This window comes from Bos indicus x Bos taurus, chromosome 21, assembly GCF_003369695.1.
Source record: "Bos indicus x Bos taurus breed Angus x Brahman F1 hybrid chromosome 21, Bos_hybrid_MaternalHap_v2.0, whole genome shotgun sequence".
In the NCBI taxonomy this organism is placed as follows: Eukaryota; Metazoa; Chordata; class Mammalia; order Artiodactyla; family Bovidae; genus Bos; species Bos indicus x Bos taurus.
In genome coordinates, this window is record NC_040096.1 from 55,434,933 (window position 1) to 55,452,193 (window position 17,261).

The 17,261-nt window shown below is 42.6% G+C and overlaps 2 protein-coding genes and 1 non-coding gene across 10 annotated transcripts in view; 1 reads left to right on the forward strand and 2 right to left on the reverse strand.

The window, feature by feature from the left end:
* WDR76 (WD repeat domain 76) overlaps window positions 1-7,808 on the forward strand; it is a 54,473-nt gene extending 46,665 nt beyond the window's left edge. For all 4 annotated transcript variants that reach the window (XM_027521432.1, XM_027521429.1, XM_027521431.1 and 1 more), the window contains 2 exons: window positions 911-964; window positions 6,277-7,808. In XM_027521432.1, the coding sequence (XP_027377233.1) occupies window positions 911-964; window positions 6,277-6,532 (310 nt within the window). In that variant the 3' untranslated portion in view covers window positions 6,533-7,808. The remainder of the gene's footprint in view (window positions 1-910; window positions 965-6,276) is intronic.
* A 125-nt stretch (window positions 7,809-7,933) lies between these two features.
* Window positions 7,934-8,003, reverse strand: TRNASTOP-UCA. Its single transcript has one exon. It is a non-coding gene; the product is annotated as a tRNA-Sec (tRNA).
* A 2,938-nt stretch (window positions 8,004-10,941) lies between these two features.
* The window catches only part of FRMD5 (FERM domain containing 5), a 324,278-nt gene continuing 317,958 nt past the window's right edge, over window positions 10,942-17,261 (reverse strand). For 3 of the 5 annotated variants that reach the window (XM_027521098.1, XM_027521097.1, XM_027521100.1), the window contains one exon: window positions 10,942-14,591. In XM_027521098.1, coding sequence (XP_027376899.1) covers window positions 14,014-14,591 — 578 coding nt within the window. In that variant the 3' untranslated portion in view covers window positions 10,942-14,013. The remainder of the gene's footprint in view (window positions 14,592-17,261) is intronic. The other 2 variants (XM_027521101.1, XM_027521102.1) reach the window with 1 other exon arrangement.

Sequence of the window (17,261 nt, forward strand, 5' to 3'; positions counted from 1 at the left end):
TCACTCAACAAGTATCTGTTGAATGTATACTGTGGGCTGGGCTCTAGAAAATCACCTAATTTCTGTTTAGACCCATATATTGGGAAGAACATGGTTTATAGTGTGTGACAGGTGCCCTGTTATTTCCTAGTAAAGTCTGTGAGCATTACCAGGTAGTACATTAAGAAATTTCATCACTGGGCAATGACAGCCCAGTGTCCCCTTTCCACCCATGCAGTTTTCTTTGTCTTAAGGACCACTTAACTTGTCCCATTCCTGTTCATTTGCACTGCAGACTTTACTCTTGTGATTTGGCTTTCTGGTAATCTCATTAGAGTTCTAGTGCCAAGAAATGGCAGTGGGATAGCTAGGCACAAGGAGAAGGGTGAGGTGGTGATGACATGGCTACTTTCTGCCAGGGTGCCTAGTGGAGGCTTCTGAGCTCCTGCAGTTGCCCCACAGAGTTCCTCCCCTTAGTTGCTGGCCAGTCAGTCTTGCCAGAGCCTGGAAGTGATGGTAGGACGCCTTCAGTCGATGAGTCTCATAGGCAAATTGCTCGTGATACATGCCTGCACTTTTAGGTTATTTGTGCATTTTCAGACAACATCCGTTATGTGTGACCTATATTACTGTGGATCTGATTATAGAGTCTGGATTATCACTGTAGAATGTACACTTAAGTTTGGAATAATAGTGTTTAGTTTCCATACTAAACTCTAAGAACTGAATTTTACGATATTCTTTGTAACATTTATAAATATATTAGCTAGCTGAGGTTTGTTAGAACCTGATCCTATATATTTTAAAACAACAACCATTTCATTATTATAAACCAATGAAAAGCTTGTTAAATACCCTGATGATATTTCAGAAAAATCTCAAGAAATAATAAAAAGAGTGTGCTTCTTTATTCTTGCTGTTTATTTTGCAGAATCTTTGACAGCAGCTGTATATCCTCGAAGATTCCTCTTCTTACTACCATCAGGTCAGTGCCCATATGCCAAATAATGTGGACCCTGGATTACTATGAGCTCTTTGTTGGACTGCATACATTAGACATCTGATTATCGAAGAGATGTATAGGTCTGATTTTATATTACAGTGTTCCTGGTTACTTGTTCCTATCCCATCCGGAAGAGTTCTTGCTTCCAGGTTGCCTGTGTCTACAAAGAGGTTCTGTCTCTTTTAATCTGTAGCTGTTCTCCGCCTCTGAGTGGTTATTTTTGGTTAAGGTGAATGACTTTATTCAAAAACTGAATTAGTCATGTTACCATATTGAGACTGACCTGCTCGTGAGGCTAACTGAAGCACTCTTTATTTGTGCCTGTTTGTTCTGGGCTTAGCTTCCCCATCTTCCTATTTCTTTGTTTGGTTATCCTCCTTTTGCATCTGCTACTTTTAATATATGTATTTTACATCAAACTTTACTCAATGTCTGCTTCCTACACATACTTCTTTATCAGCATTTATAAAGTTGGGGACAGGGTATGCAATATATGTTAACTGTTGCTTCATGAGTTTTATAATCTGTAGCTGCTGCTGCTGCTGAGTCGCTTCAGTCGTGTCCGACTCTGTCCGACCCCAGAGACGGCAGCCCACTAGGCTCCTCTGTCCCTGGGATTCTCCAGGCAAGAACACTGGAGAGACTATATTTAATATGCTTATTTTCTTTTTCACAGAATTTCCCCTCTTCGTTTCCTTTTTCAGACTTTATTAACTATAGTTTATTGACTTCTAGTGTGTATTTTTAAAAAATTATCTAGGGTGATGATTCTGGGGTCAGTAGAGATACGGTCATTGAATGGCAGTGGGAAATGAGGCTCTCCATTGTTCATCCTTCTTTAATAAGAAAGGGCTGTTGGTGGTGTTGCAATGCAGAGAATAAAAGGGCAGTGCTTTGTTTTTTGTTTTGGAGAGCAGTGAAGAGCCCCACATATATCTAAATGGTTTTTTACCTTATTTTTAGTTGTGCTTATAAACACCTAACAGTAAGTCAGCCACCTTAACTATTTATATGTATACAGTTCAGTAGCATTAGGTGTGATCACGTTGTGCAACTGAGTTCTAGAATTTTCTATCTTGCAAAACTGAACCTGGCCCATGAGACATTAATTCCTCTCTCCCTCTTTTCCAGATTGTGGCAGCCATCTGTCTAGTTTGCATTTCTATGATTTTTACTACTTTAGGTATTTCATATGAGTGAAATCATATGGTATTTGTTTTTTTGTAATGGGTTTATTTCACTTAGCATAATGTCCTCGATGTTCATCCATGTTCTGGCATGTAACAGGATCTTCTCCCTTTTTAAAGGCTGCGTAATAATTCCATTGCATGTATATGCCATATTTTCTTTATCCATTCACCTCTTGATTGACATTTGGGTTGTTTCTACCTCTTGACTATTGTGAAAAAGGCTACAGTGAACAAATGGGTGTAAAGGTATCTCTTCAAGATCCTATTTTGAATTCTTTTGGATAATACCCAGAAAGGAGATTTTAATGGATCATCTGATAATTCTATTTTCAATTTTTTGATGAACCTCTATACTGTTTTCCCATAGCTGCCAAACCATTTTACATTCCAGGAGTGCACTAGAGTTCTAATTTCTCTTTATATGTATCAATACTTATGCTGATGATTGTGAGGTAATATATCATTGTGATTCTGATTTGCATTTCTCTAATGATTAGTGATGATAAACATCTTTTCATATGCTTATTGACCATTTGTCTATCTTCTTTGGAGAATTGTCTATTTAGGTCTTTTGCTTATTTTTGAATTACATCATCTTTGTTGTTGAGTTACAGGAATTCCTTACATATTCTGCATACTGGTCCCTTATCAAATATATGATTTTCACATGCTTTCTACCATTTTGTGGGTTGCCTTTTCAGTCTGTTGATTGTTTCCTTTGCACAGTTTATAAGTATGATGTAGATTTGTCTATTTTTGCTTTGGTTGCCTGTACTTTTGGTGTCATATCCAAAAAATCATTGCTAAATCCAGTGTACTGAAACTTTCCCCTTCTATGTTTTATTAAGACTTCCAAGTCTTAGGTATAGGTCTTTAATCAACTTTGAGTTGATTTTAGTATATAGTATAAGGTTATGCTTGGAGAAGGCAATGGCACCCCACTCCAGTACTCTTGCCTGGAAAATCCTATGGACGGAGGAGCCTGGTAGGCTGCAGTCCATGAGGTCACTAGGAGTTGGACACGACTGAGTGACTTCACTTTCACTTTTCACTTTCATGCATTGGAGAAGGAAATGGCAGCCCACTCCAGTGTTCTTGCCTGGAGAATCCCAGGGACGGGGGAGCCTGGTGGGCTGTTGTCTATGGGGTCGCACAGAGTTGGACACGATTAAAGTGACTTAGCAGCAGCAGCAGCATAAGGTTATGCTGGTTTAGTCACTGCATCATCTGTGACTCTTGCAACCTCATGGACTGTAGCCCGCCAGGCTTCTCTGTCCATGGGATTTTCCAGGCAAGAATACTGGAGTGGGTTGCCATTTTCTCCTCCAGGGGATCTTCCCGACCCAGGGATCAAACCCCCATCTCCTACATTGCAGGCAGATTCTTCACCACTGAGCCATCAGGGTTACTGTCCAATATTATTCTTTTGCATGTGGATATCTAGTTTTGCCAGCAGAGGGACTCTCCTTTCCCCATTTTGTGGTCTTGGCACCCTTGTTAAGTATCATTTGACCAGGAACGTGAGAGTTTCCTTATAGGCTCTATTCTGTCCCACTGGTCCGTAGCATCTGTCTTTATACCAGTACCATGCTGTCATGGTTTCTGTCGCTTTGTCTAGTATATTTTGAAATCAGGATATATGAGGCCCCCAACTTTGTTCTTCTCTTTAAAGATTATTTTGGCTGTTTGTAATCTCTTGAGCTTTCATATTAATTTTAGGATTTTTTTTCTATTTCTGTAAAACATGCCCTTGGGATTGATTGCATTGGTTGAATTCTATAGATCACTTTGGGTAGTACAGACATTTTAACAATATTGAGTCTTCCAATCCACAAATAATTTATTTGTGTCTTTATTTGTTTGTGTCTTATTTGTGTCTTTTATTTGTTTTAGTAATGCTTTGTAGTTTTCAGTGTACAAATCTTTCATATCTTTGGTTAAATTTATTCCAAAATATTTTATTCTTGTTGATATTATTATAAATGGGATTTAAAGAAATATATTTATTTACTTTTGACTATGCTGGGTTTTTGTTGCCGTGTGCAGACTTTCTCCAGTTGTGGTAAGCAGGAGCTACCCTTCACTGTGGCACATGGGCTTCTTCTTGTGGTAGCTTCTCTCGTTGAGGAGCACGGGTTCCAGAGCACAAGCTCCGTGGCCGTGGTGCACGTTCTTTGTTGCCCCATGGCGTGTGTAATCTTCCCAGACCAGGGATCGAGCCCCTGTGCCCTGCACTGGCAGGTGGATTCTTGACCACTGGACCACCAGGGGAGTCCTGGAGTTGTTTTCTTATTTTCCTTTCTGGATTGGTCATTGTTAGTATGTAGAAATGCAACTGATTTTTGTGTGTTGATTATATCCTGCAAATTTGCTGAGATTTAGTTTTAACTGTGTGTGTGTGTGTGTGTGTGTGTGTGTAGTTCCTACCCAGTTTTCTAACTTCTACCAAATTTCCAGTGTTAAATATGTTGACTAGATGGCAAGAAAGGCATCATTGCTTTTTACCAGATCTTACAGGAAAAGCTTTCAGTCTTTCATCATTGAGTATAACGTTAGCTGTGGGCCTTTAATATATGACCCTTATTTTATTATATTGAGATAGTTTCTGTCTGTTCCTGGTTTGTTGAGTGTTTATCTTGAAAGGGTATTGAATTTTGTCAGATGGTTTTTCAGTACCAGTTGAGAGGATCTTATGATTTTTGTCCTTCGTTCTGTTTATGTGGTATGTCAATTAGTTAGGTTTTGTGTTTTGAACCTTCCTTGCATTCCAGGTATAAATTCAACTTAGTTATGGTATATAACCCTTTTAATGTGCTGTTTGAATTTTTTTGCTGGTATTTTGTTGAGAATTTTACACCAGTATTCATCAGGAATATTTGTCTGTAGGGCTTTTTGTTTTTTTTTTCTCCCAGTAGGGTCTTTGTCTGGCTTTGGTATTAGAAGTGTTTGCCTCATAGAATAAGTTAGGATGTGTTCCTTCCTCTTCAGTTTTTTGGAAGAGTTTGAGGAGCATTTGGTGTTAATTCTTACTTCAGTGTTACGTAGAAATCTTTAGTGAAGCCATCTGGTCAGGGGCTTTCTTTGATGGGAAGTTTTTGGTTATTATTTTAATCCCCTTACTAGTTACAGTTCTAGTTAGATTTTCTGTTTCTTTATGATTCAGTCTTGGTAAATTTTATGTGTTTGGGAATGTATTCATTTCTTCTGGATTGTCCAGTTTATTGGTGTATGATTGTTCATAGTATTATAACCCTTTTTCTCTCTGTAACATAAGTTGTAATGTCCCACTTTCATTTCTTATTTTAGTTATTTGCACTTTCTATTTTCTTAATCTAGCTTGCCAGTTTTGTTCTCTTAAAAAAACCAACTCAGTTTATTTTTTCTATTGTTTTTGTATTCTCTAATTCTTTTATCTTTAATCTTTATTATTTCCTTCCTTCTGTTGAGTTTTGGTTTTGATTATTCTTCTTTCTCTAGTTCCTTGAGATGTAGTTAGATTGTTGATTTTGATATCTTTCTTCTTTTTTGATGTTTACTGTTAAAAATTTCCCTCTTAGTATTGCTTTCATAGCATCCCATAGATTTTGGTAGTTGTATTTTTATTTGTGTACAGATATCTTGTAATTTCCCTTGTGATTTTTTTCTTTGAGCCTCCAAAGTACTTTTTACCTTAAGGTTGTATAGACTATATAAACGATTGCAGGGTTTGGTTATTAGGGGAATACAAATATGGGAAATAGATTCTGTTAAATAGCAATAACTTAGATTGTATATTCCTTTATTCTAGGTCTTGTATTTGCATGTGTTAAAAAGGAGGGGCGTGCACTGAGGAAGCTGAACAAAAATGTTGCCATTTCAGTGTGTTCAGTGACCATCCACTGAGCACAAACCACTGCACTCAGCACTGGAGATTCAAAAATGCAGACATCATCTCTCTCCCAGGTTTCAGTCTTGTAGGAAGGATAAGATTAGGTCGTTGATGACTCAGTAACTTGAAACTTGGCAGCGAAAACCAGCATTTAGGAGCAGTGCCATCTTTACCCTCTGCCCATGCTATTCTGAGTTACTTAACACTGTCTTTCAAAAAAATTGTTTTTTCATTAGGCACAACACCATCACCGGGCGATGGCTGACCAGGTTCCAGGCCGTGTGGGACCCTAAGCAGGAAGACTGTATCGTCGTTGGCAGCATGGCCCAGCCGCGGCGGGTGGAGGTCTTCCACGAGACAGGAAAGTGGGTGCACTCTTTCCTGGGTGGAGAATGCCTTGCCTCTGTGTGTTCCATCAATGCTATGCACCCAACTCGGTATATTTTGGCTGGAGGTAATTCCAGTGGGAGGGTACATGTTTTTATGAATTAAGAAAGTTGTGGAGTTTTGGGTTTGGAAACACCAATTTGTTCAAATTAATCTGTCTAAGGAGCCTAGTAATTCGTGTGGCTTATTCTGTTTGCTTGGTAATATGTACTATTTAGCGAATATAAACTTGCTTTGTAAATAAGAATTATGAGCAGAATGTACTCTTAGGAAGACAGAGGCCTTGAAGGTGTTTCTGTAGGATGTGGAGGGCATTGGGGGGAGACTGTGATGCTTTCAGCACTTTTAACCAGGCCGAATGTTGAGAAATTCTAGCATTATAAATTACAAAGCTTTGAGTGATCAGTGTTTTGGTTGTTTTTGTCTCCTTGATTCTATAGTCATATATAGATTTGTGGTTTATTTTACAGTTTGAAATACATATTTATTTCTAGACTTATATACACTGGAAGGGATCCTGAAAGGTTATCTCATCTGAGTGATTTTGAAACTTAATTTTTTAAACTGAGCACTTTTTCCCCCTTGCCTCTAAATTAAATCTTACATGAAATCCCAAGATAATTGCTGAGAAGCTGTGGTTCACTTGGGCAGGGCCTGGGTCCCTGTGTTGACCTTCTCCTTACTCCTCTCCGTGGCTCCTGAGACACAGCCAGGAAGTCCCAGGGCTTGTAGGCACAGGGTGGGAATATACTAACCCCTGTCACCCAGCATGAGATTACCGTCAGACCAATGTTTCCCAGACTGGGTTGTAGCTATTGATGTGAGTTAAGTGACCATGACCAGTGTCTAAAAAAATGAAAAGGAGATGAATAGTAGAGAATAGCAAACATAATTAGAACAAATATTCTTTTGTGAAACTTAGTTCCATATGCATACATAGCTGTAGGTGTACATGCACATGTATTTTATGATGTAAAATGTATTTATTACTGTGGTACTGTGGGTCATGGTTAAAGAAGTAAGAGCTCCTACCCTAGAAGGTCCTGGCCAGCTTTATGTGTCCTTGTCTTTTAAACTCTCCAGAGGAGATTTAGTAGCCTGGGAAAGTGTTATGGAATACCATTTCTGGCGTGTATTCATTAAAAATACTTGTTTTCAGAAGCTGTGGCAACTTGAATGTGTCTGTTGGACCCTACTAAATCAGCGACAGAGTACTGTGTGTTATTATTGATGCAACTTTTTCTGTTGTTCTTCATTGCCAAACGACTACTGAAAGACTGTTCTAAATAGTTTCAGCAATATGCCTGATTTCTAAGAGGAAATACGATTTTTTCAGAATTGTATGTCACAGAAATAAAGTGATGTGTGTAATTTCCTTGAATAACATTTTTTTCTTTTTAATATTTATTTATGCATGTGGCCAGGCCATGTCTTAGTTGTGGCATGCAGGATCCTCAGTCTTTGTTGCAATACACAGGATCTTTAGCTGCAGTATGTGGGATCCAGTTCCCTGGCCAGGGATTGAACCTGGACCCCTGCATTGAGAGCAGTGTCTTAACCACTGGACCACCAGGGAAGTTCCTCCAACGTTTTGCTTAAATAATTTCCTTCTCTGTAATTAAAGACTAAACAAGTTTTGAAGCTTATTAAAAGGTTGTGGGTATTTATAAGGAATAGGGTTTCTCTGTTTTCTTGGTGCTGGAATACAGGAATTGATAAGCAAGGTGGAAATATTCATTTATGAAACACAAAGTAAGGCTGTGTGAAGTTGCATAGGTGCATGTGCTTAAATGCTCAATTCTGTCAGACTCTTTGTGACCCCATGGACTGTAGCCTGCCAGGCTCCTCTGTCCATGGGATTCTCTCAGCAAGAATACTGGAGTGGGTTGCCATTTTCTCCTCCAAGGGATCTTCCTGACCCAGGGATCGAACTAGAACTCGCACCTCTTATGTCTCCTGCATTGGTGCCACCTGGGGAGCCCTGTGTGAGGTTGAGGTATGTTATAAACTGTTCTGGAAATAGTTAAATAAAGACTTTAGGCTCCCTTTCCCTTTTCCACATCACTTAATTTTATAGGTTCTAGTTGTGGCTGGTTCTGTGGGAATTGTTCTTTTTCTTAACATGTTGAAAACTACTCTTAATCAAATTAGTACTGTCATTTAAGCCTTGAATACTTCGTGGTAATTACCTGGCTTCTGCTATAAATGTTAAAAAATTCTTGATGGCTCTCACTTTTGTGGTCTCTTGCCATTGAAGCTTCATAAGCTGTGCTATTTATATCCATTCAAGAGTTCTGTCTTCTTGAGGCAGTGCAGGAAGGAGAGTGAGTAGGGGGCTTGTTTCTTCATGGTAAGCTCTACAATGAAACAGCTGTTTAAATCTAGAAAGCACATAAAGGACAATTGTTCCCTTACGACATCCTTAAACTGTATTCTGTTGTGAAAGGCACTTTTCCCAGAGACTTGCTTAAAGCCATGTGGCTTCTGTCATTCTGTGTATGTTATGTTTGCTCTCTCTCCTTCCCGGATAAACCTTTTGTGTGTGTTGGCCTTTATATCTCATAACCATGTAAGCCCTGAATTCTACTGGTGTTATTTTCTTTGCGATGCCTTTTTTTTTTTAATGTGACATTAAGGAGGAAGGAGATGATCTCGTTTGGGGTGAATGGAGACTTGGTCAGACTAAGAGAAACTGCAAGTGACTAAGGACTGATAGACTCTTAATTGCTTAAGACCTGTTTTAGTATTCTGGCTTTTGAGTTACCTTTCCACAGGGATTTTGCAAAGGCACTTCTCCAGGAAAGCAGAGAGCTTTAGGGCTGTGGTTCAAAGATTTAAATATTTCCTCATCCAGGGGACGAGGAGGAGGGCAGAGAAGTGCCTTCTGTATCAAACGTGAAGGAAAAAATAGATGCCCTCTGTCTTCAGATTCCAGAAACTTAGGCATCTCATTTGTTAGGCTGTCCCTTCTGATTTGTTTTGTTTTTCCTTTTTAATACAGAGTTGGGCTTCCCATGTGGCTCAGCTGGTAAAGAATCCACCTGCAATGCAGGAGACCTGGGTTTGATCCCTGGGTTGGGAAGATCCCCTGGAGAGGGGAAAGGCTACCCACTCCAGTATTCTGGCCTAGAGAATTAATTCTATGGACTGTATAGTCCACGGGGTTGCAAAGAGTCGGACACAACTGAGCGACTTTCACTTCACTGATGGCCAATCTAAGACAGCATAGACCCATAATTCTGGTTCATTTGGCTGTGTTTGACTTTTCAAATGAAAAGGTGGAATTTTGTGAGGAAGGTAACATTTAGTACAGTTACCCAGAGTGAGAAATAAAACATCTTAATATATGTTTTCCTAAAATAGAATCTATGTGAGGAAATGTTTTGTAAGTATCTTTGGGGTGTCTTACTCCACTCCACCAGCAGGTGGTAGGGGTGTATAGAGGAATCCTGTTCAGGAGCTGAAAGCAAATGTGTTCAGGTGCAGCAGCGTGGTGGTGGCTGAGGAACCCCAACGGACACGGGCCCTGAAAGGATGTGCACACAGGTGAGTCCTCATCAGTTATCCAAGGGCGGCAGCTGTGACTCTGTAGCGTCATGGGAACCCACTCTCATCCAGTGGTTCTCATGCCTTTTCCTCTTCAGCTCACTTTAAGCAGAGATTTTTGTCGGTTAGAAAAAAAAAAACTTCACTGGGGACAGGACACTGGATATCATTTTAAAGCTAATAGGAAGCTCTCAAAATGAGGTAACTGCTTTCGGAAGATGATCTAGTGGCAGAATGGAGGGTTGGAGGACAGGTAGAATTGAAAACAAGATTGGGTAATAAGTAGCACAGTGGACCTTAGTTTCACCTTTTATGCTCATGGAGTTTAGAAGACCATTACCAGCCTGTAGTCATAGAGTGGTTACAGAATGAGATGAGATAGCATTAAAGGAATGGATGCTGAAAGTACTTGTGAGTATGAGGTTTGTCATTGTGGTGGGGAGGTCATCCTGTTCCCTCTATAGGAGGTGTTTTCTGTTCTTTTTCTTACTCTAGGCTTAATACCAGTTCAGAAGTTGGACCGTCTAGGTTCTCCTCTGGGCTCTAAGACTATGTAACCTTGGGGAAATAATTTGTTTTTTCCTCATCAGAAAAACGAGGTCCAATTCATATTTAAAATCATTCCACACTTACAGTTTCTAAGTTCTTTTTTTTAAAAAAATATTTTTTAATTGAAGGATAATTGCTGGTACAGAATTTTGTTGTTTTCTATCAAACCTCAGCATGAATCAGCCATGGGTATACATATGTCCCTAAGTTCTTAATAGTATTTATCTGGGGGGGGGGCAGGAATAAAGATAATAGATGACTCTAAGCAAAGTGATTCTTTTAAATAACTTCAGTCACAGACAGCAGTCAGCTATGTAAACCCCACTGGTGTCCTCTTATCTATGGGCTGTTAACTTTAAGGAGGAGAAAGTGAGACAGGCTGTCAGTTAAAAAGAAAAAAAAGAGTCCACTCTCTTCTATGATATTTAAATATTTATTTAAGTTTAAAAATAATTTTCATGGCACCAGTGATTTTATGCTAACTACATACTGCATATGTAGAAAAAGGTACATTGCTTTGAAGGAAAATGTAACTTAGAATTTTTGGCACACGAAAGGTTAACAACTATATATATATTTTAATGAAACTAAGAAATTCACATTTGCAGGTAGTTTACCTTCTACTGCTTAAAGATGCAGTACACTATTCTTCAGTAAGTTTTATTTCCTCTGATAGATGAAGCTATGGAAACCATTGCTTTTTCTACAATGAGATCAAACTAATTTTGAGAAAAAATAGACGTAGTGGAACACAGTAAAGCTAGGTTAAAAAACGTGAACAACTTTTGATGATGGGGGAGATAGCAAAAAAGACTAGTCACCAACAGAGGAGGTTTGTTGTTCAAGCATTATGTGAAAAGCAAATTGAAGGAGACTTTTCTATCTGTATTTTGTAGGTGGGATAAGCTCTGGAGAAATATAATCCACAAGTTTCTGTTCAGAAAGCAAATCCCTCTGTTGGAAGTGGTGTGGACTATTGTACCGTTGGAACTCTAGATACAAGTAACATACCAAGATATGGAATACTGCATCTTCCGTTAATGTGAATATGAAAGGTCAGAGTTGAGTCTATCACTCACTGCATAGAAACACCATATTCTACAGACTGAGGTAGGAACACTACACTAAAAGGTAATCTGCTATGTTGCATAAGACAGTAGATATCCAGGGTAAAACCAGCCCCGTGTCTCCTGACAGCCTTGTCGTCTTTGAGTCTACTTTTCACTCAAGTCCTCTGCTAGTAAAGCCTTTCCTGTGTAGATGACAAGTGGCAGTGGCTATCTGGTTCTGAGTGATCCCTACTCTTTACTAGGATCTCCCTCAGTTTTTGTCTTGTCACTTGGAAAACAGATGTTTGTAATTCTGCCCAAATTGTTGCTGGTATGGAAATGGTCAGACAGGCTCTCCTCTTCCAGGCTTCGATTCTGGCTGCATATTAGCATTACAGTACTTGATCTTGCTCATCGTGGCATCAGGCATCTCTTTGCTGGTTGGTTGTTCGAGCACCCTTTAAACAAGCAAGCCCAGTGTCTCTACTGGGAAATGATCCTGGATCTCTACCTGTCAGAAATCACAGCAGAGCTGGCCCTCCTGCTCACACACTGGTAAGAAACAGTTCTGTTGTCTAGATCGGGGTTGGCAAATTCTGGCCTGTGGGCCAAATTCAAACTCACCATCTGTTTTATAAATAAAAATTCTATTGGAACAGAGCCTTGCTCCTTTATGTATTACCTGTGGCTGTTTTTGTGCTCAGACAGCAGAGTAGAGTAGTTGCCACAGAGTATGGCCTTCAAAACCAAAATTTAAAAATATTTACTACCTGGCACTTTACGGAAGAAGTTTGCCGACCCTTGGTCTAGATAAAAGGGCGTTTAAAATTTCGTAATACCCACCTTAAAAAAGAACTCTGTTTATTCCATGGCTGTTATATTCTGTACATGGATATGGTTCTGCCACCTCAGAGGACACACTAGGGCAAAGCAGACCTGCACGTGACTCTCTGTTCTGCGTGCCCCAGCAATCTGTCCACGGACCATCTACCTACGTCCTCCAGCCCCACATGACTTGGAACTCGCTCCCTGAGATGAAAACAAGTTCTTGTGTGTGAGCGGCTGTAAGTGTTGCAGAGCTTGGGCCGCGGACCCCACACTCGCCCTTCACACTTCTGCCTGCTTCCAACGGCTCTCAGCCAGGACAGCCAGCGTTTTCCTACAGCTTTCGTCTTCCTGGTGAAGAGGATGACCCTAGGGGGCAGTGTTTCTACAGCTAAGTGTTGGTCTCTGCCACGTTCACCTTCTTTTGGAGGCATCTGTTAGAACTCTTATTTAAAGAGATTCTTTTCCTGGTCCCTTCCAAGGCTGTTTGGTTGATCTTGGAATTCTATTTTCTGAAGCTTTTCATTCTCAGGATCAGTTTCTTTCTTGCATCTTTTAAGTTCATCAGGCTCTCTTTTTCTTACTCCATAAAGTAAAAACAAAAGGTGAATTGATAAGAAAATAATATTTTGTTGTTAAAATATAAATTGAAATAGTCTTTTCTAGGGGGAGAGGGGTGTACAAAATAAGTACTGCTGTGTGATCTCAACAGTCTCTCCGGTACCTCAGCTCTGGTTTCTGTTAACCGTACTTAGTCCAGCGTCTGACCGTGCTGTCTACTCCTGGCGCCACTGAATTCACCTATTGCTTCTGGAGCACTGTAAAAGTCTTGAGGTCCTTAGAAAAAGTCACAGGAGTCTAAGTTCATTATACAGAACTCATGGTGATGCTCCCTAGGATCTAGTCTAAGGGGACAGACTTATCCCACCCCTGCTGCTGTAGCTGCTGTAGCAGTGGTCGTTTCAGATCCCCACTCTGCTCAGATTTGAAAGAAAGAAAAGGAAAAGAAAATCCAACTCAGACCGTCATAAGAAGCAACTTTCCATTTAATCGTTCTACATGGATGTTTACTTTTTTTTTTAAAAGCTCTGTCTGGGAAGAAAACCTAGACAGTCCCCATTGTCCAGGCCCCTGACCTGCCCCGCTGAGGCTGCAGTGATGAGTCTGCTGGGCCCCCAGCAGGGAAGCTCCTGCGGTAAACAGAAGACGACAGCCCTCTAGTCTTCAACTAGTGTCTCGTCTGCTGGGTGACACTACTGTGAGAATCAGTAATAACAAAATAAATTATTTTTGATATCTTCAAAATAATACACATCTATGAAAAATCAAAATTCAGAACCAAAAATTATCCTGCAAATTGGGAGGATGAGAAACGGAGTTGCTGAGCCTTTCTTGAGAGAACCTCTGAAGGAAATGAGTTTTCCCAGTTAGTTTAGACAAGGCGTGTGCCTAGCCCCTTTCTTCTGGGAAACGACCCTCCTAGGCTGTGGACTTTCTGAGTCATGAGAGGAGGACTTGGAACATGTGCCGATGGTTCCGCGATGGGCCCCATTGCTGGGAACGGGTAGCCGGGCTCCTTGGTCCACCTGGCTAGTTATTGGGAGGATTCATGCCTTCTCAGGTGTCAATGAGCAGGCTCACCACTGAGCGGATTTTGCAGGCAAACCATCGCCTGAGGGGACAAAAGTATTGATAGTGGAACTGTTCAAACTCAGGGGTCTGGCGGATATCGCGGAAAAAGGCAATGTCAAGGTCAGACTCAGTAAGGATGATCAGGAGGAGGAGCAAAACAAAGAGGAGTCCCATGGTCACAAGGAGCAAACGGAGGACACTTAAAACAAACTTATTCACCTGTTCCTCCTCCGGCCTGCCGTGCCCCTGACACAGGGCCCTCAGCTCGCCCCCAAGGGCCTCCAGCTCGGCGGCAGTCGGGGTGCTGGCCTCAGACTCCTTCTCCTCCTCGATGCTGCAGGTCGCCCCGTTGATCTGCCGGGAGAGCAGCATCAGCTCTAGGCTGTGCTCGGCCACAGGGGTGGGCAGCACGCTGTCCGCAGGGCTGTAAGCCTCGTCCGCGATCACGGCGACTCGCTCGTTGCTGTCTGCCCGGCCGCTTCTCGCGTGAGGCAGGAACGTGTCCCCGTGGGAGGAGGCACGTACTGGGGTGGAGTGGGCGCTGTCCCGCAGGGACTCGAGGCCTAGAAAGACAAAGGGGAAGTGAGCAGGCCTTTGTGTACCAGCGCGCTGTGTGTGGTGGAGGCAGCCCCGTTCCGTTTGGTCACTGACGTCTTTGGAAGCCCCTCTGCAGCCCCACGGGACCAGCCGCCGTCGCCCCTGCTCTCTGTTTTGATGCATCAAGAGTAGGACCAGAGAAGCAGCAGGAATCAGGGTGTCACTGGCTGTAAGTTTCTGTTTTGTTTTTTTCCTCTCTTTGCTTATAGTTTTGGCCATAGTCGTTACAGACTCTGCCTTTCCTGCCTTTGGTGTCCTGGCTCAGCCCAACCTGAAAGAGAATTGCAAACTATCTCTGACCCAGAGCTGGGGTTTTGGTTCAGGGAGCTGAGGGTCTTGAGAGGCAGGAATGAAGAGGAGACTGTTTTGCCCAATGGGGCCTCATCAGTTACCTATTCTGGAGCTGAGTGTCCTCCTGACACCTGAACACACTGCTCCTTGAACTCGTGAGTTCATCTTTTGGACTTCTGCAGTTGCTGTCAGTCTCTTCAGCCTCCACTCTTAGCTGTACTGACCTAGAGTGGGGTGAAAACCCAACCTGCTCTTCCTAAGTGCTTGCCCTCTCTTTTCACCTTCGAATGAGCCGGGTCCAGAACAGGTGAAACCAGGGGAGTCAGCCTGGAGTGTAGACTGGTCTCTGAGAAGAGGACCAGTGGGAAATTCTCTTACGTTTGTCTGGAGGAAGGGTCTTCTGGCCCTAAAACTGCTCATTATTCTCTTTCTCAGAACATTTCTCATTTTCCAGAGCTTAAGCTCTGGTAGGGAAAAACAGAAACTGGTTACTTCCCTCAACCAAACAGCCGCCACCCAGGCCTGAGGATGTGGACTCAGACTGGCTGAGCACCCTGTCACCAAGCTCCCAAGAAAAAGGCTTCTTGTTTCAGGTTCAGTGTCTGCATTTCCCACTCCTGGACGTACTGGTGCTGCCGGAGTGGCTCTCCCTACCTTTGTGGTCCACATCAAGAGAAGCTTGTCCCTTTCTATTGCTCTAAAATTGACCTTGACTGCCCCAGACTGAACCAGATTCCCAAGTAGTAAAGATCTGACCTAACCAGGGCTGCTTAGGGAGTTTTCTGGCTCAGGGTTAGCTTCTTTTAAAAGGTGCCAGTCACCTTTCAGAAGCAGTGTGTCTCATCTTCGTTAGCTTCCTTGTAGGGTAGCCAGTTGCAGCCAGGCCGCCTGCCTGCCCAGGCTGCTTCAGCTGTTCTCAGCATATGCACAGTTACAGGTTCTCCAGAGGAATGAACGAGTGGCTGGGGTGAGTGGGGCAGATGGCAGCCCCCCGTTCTCCGCCTCTGCTCCCCATCACATCACCGTTAGTGTACTCGCCACAGCTCTCAGCTCCTGCTTTCAGAAGCTTCATGGGTCCTGGCTGTATTCCCTTTGTCCCTATGCTCTAAACTCTTAAATCTGTATAATGTTTTAAACATTTCAAAGCACTTTTATCTTTCAACATTCTTCATGAAGTAGAGAGGGCAAGAGGTTATAAAACTTCCCAGAGTCATGTGGTTGGTTGGTACTGGCAAAGGCGATGGTAGCGTCCTAGCATCTTTCTATTCCATGGTGCTGACGACCATCCAGCTGGATTCCAGGGAGCGGAACAGCGGGCCAGGATGAATTAAGTGAACAGCCTGCACCTGCCTTAGATTTAAGTTGCCCAAGAAACCGTCATGAAATAAGGTAGAATTAAGAGCCTGTCCCTTGTTGCAGCGCCTTCGATGTTCCTCTGCTCTCTGTTCCCCTCTTCTGCCCCCACTGCACGTGTAGCCTGAGAAACACGTGCCTCCGAGTGTGAAGTGGGTTCCTGATAGAACAGAAGCCTTTTCAGGCCCTGACTACACGTGATGCTGGCTCAGCTCCTTTCCCAAATCCTCTTGTGGCTCTCTGTTCTCGGGAACCTCCTCTCCCTTGCACCTCACAAGGACAGCTCTGATGGCAGATTTTCCAGCACATGACCAGATTAGCTGCCAGAAGCCACTTCACTGCAATCTCAGCTTGGCCTACAATTCAGCTCTGAGCTTGCTGGGGAAGGTGAGAGGCAAAGGCTGTGACATGAGAAAGCACAATCAGAGGGACCGCAGAAGCCACGTCACCGTGAGTTGTTGGTGCTCTCAGTAAGCAAGATACTGGCTACGCATGCATTTTTCCCCTAAGGAGAGCGCCCGACAGACAAAATTATTCAGTAAATATTAGTCTTCTATTCCCCCAACAGCAGGCTTCCCTGGTGGCTCAGACAGTAAAGATTCCACCTGCAATGCAGGAGACCCAGGTTCACTCCCTGGAGAAGGGAATGGCCACCCACTCTCAGATCCACCTGTAAGGTGATCTTAAATCATCACTCCTATGCCACGTTAGTCCTGTACAGAGCTTCAGGTTTCAGTAGAAATCATCACTCGCCTCAAGCCTGTTGTTCTGGGATGGCTCAGGTGGGCGGCACAGCAAGACAGAGGGTGTCTCTTTTACCTTGGAGGTGCTCCAGCTGATCGCCTTGCCTGGAGTCGGCTCCCAGTGGGCTGGGGGGCACAGCGGTCAGGAGCCTCCCCTGAAGCCGGGGCCCCAGCCTCAGGATGCGCACGCTCAGGGGCCGGAGGCAGTGATTAGTCAGCCGGAGCTGAACTCGGACTCGCGTGTGAATC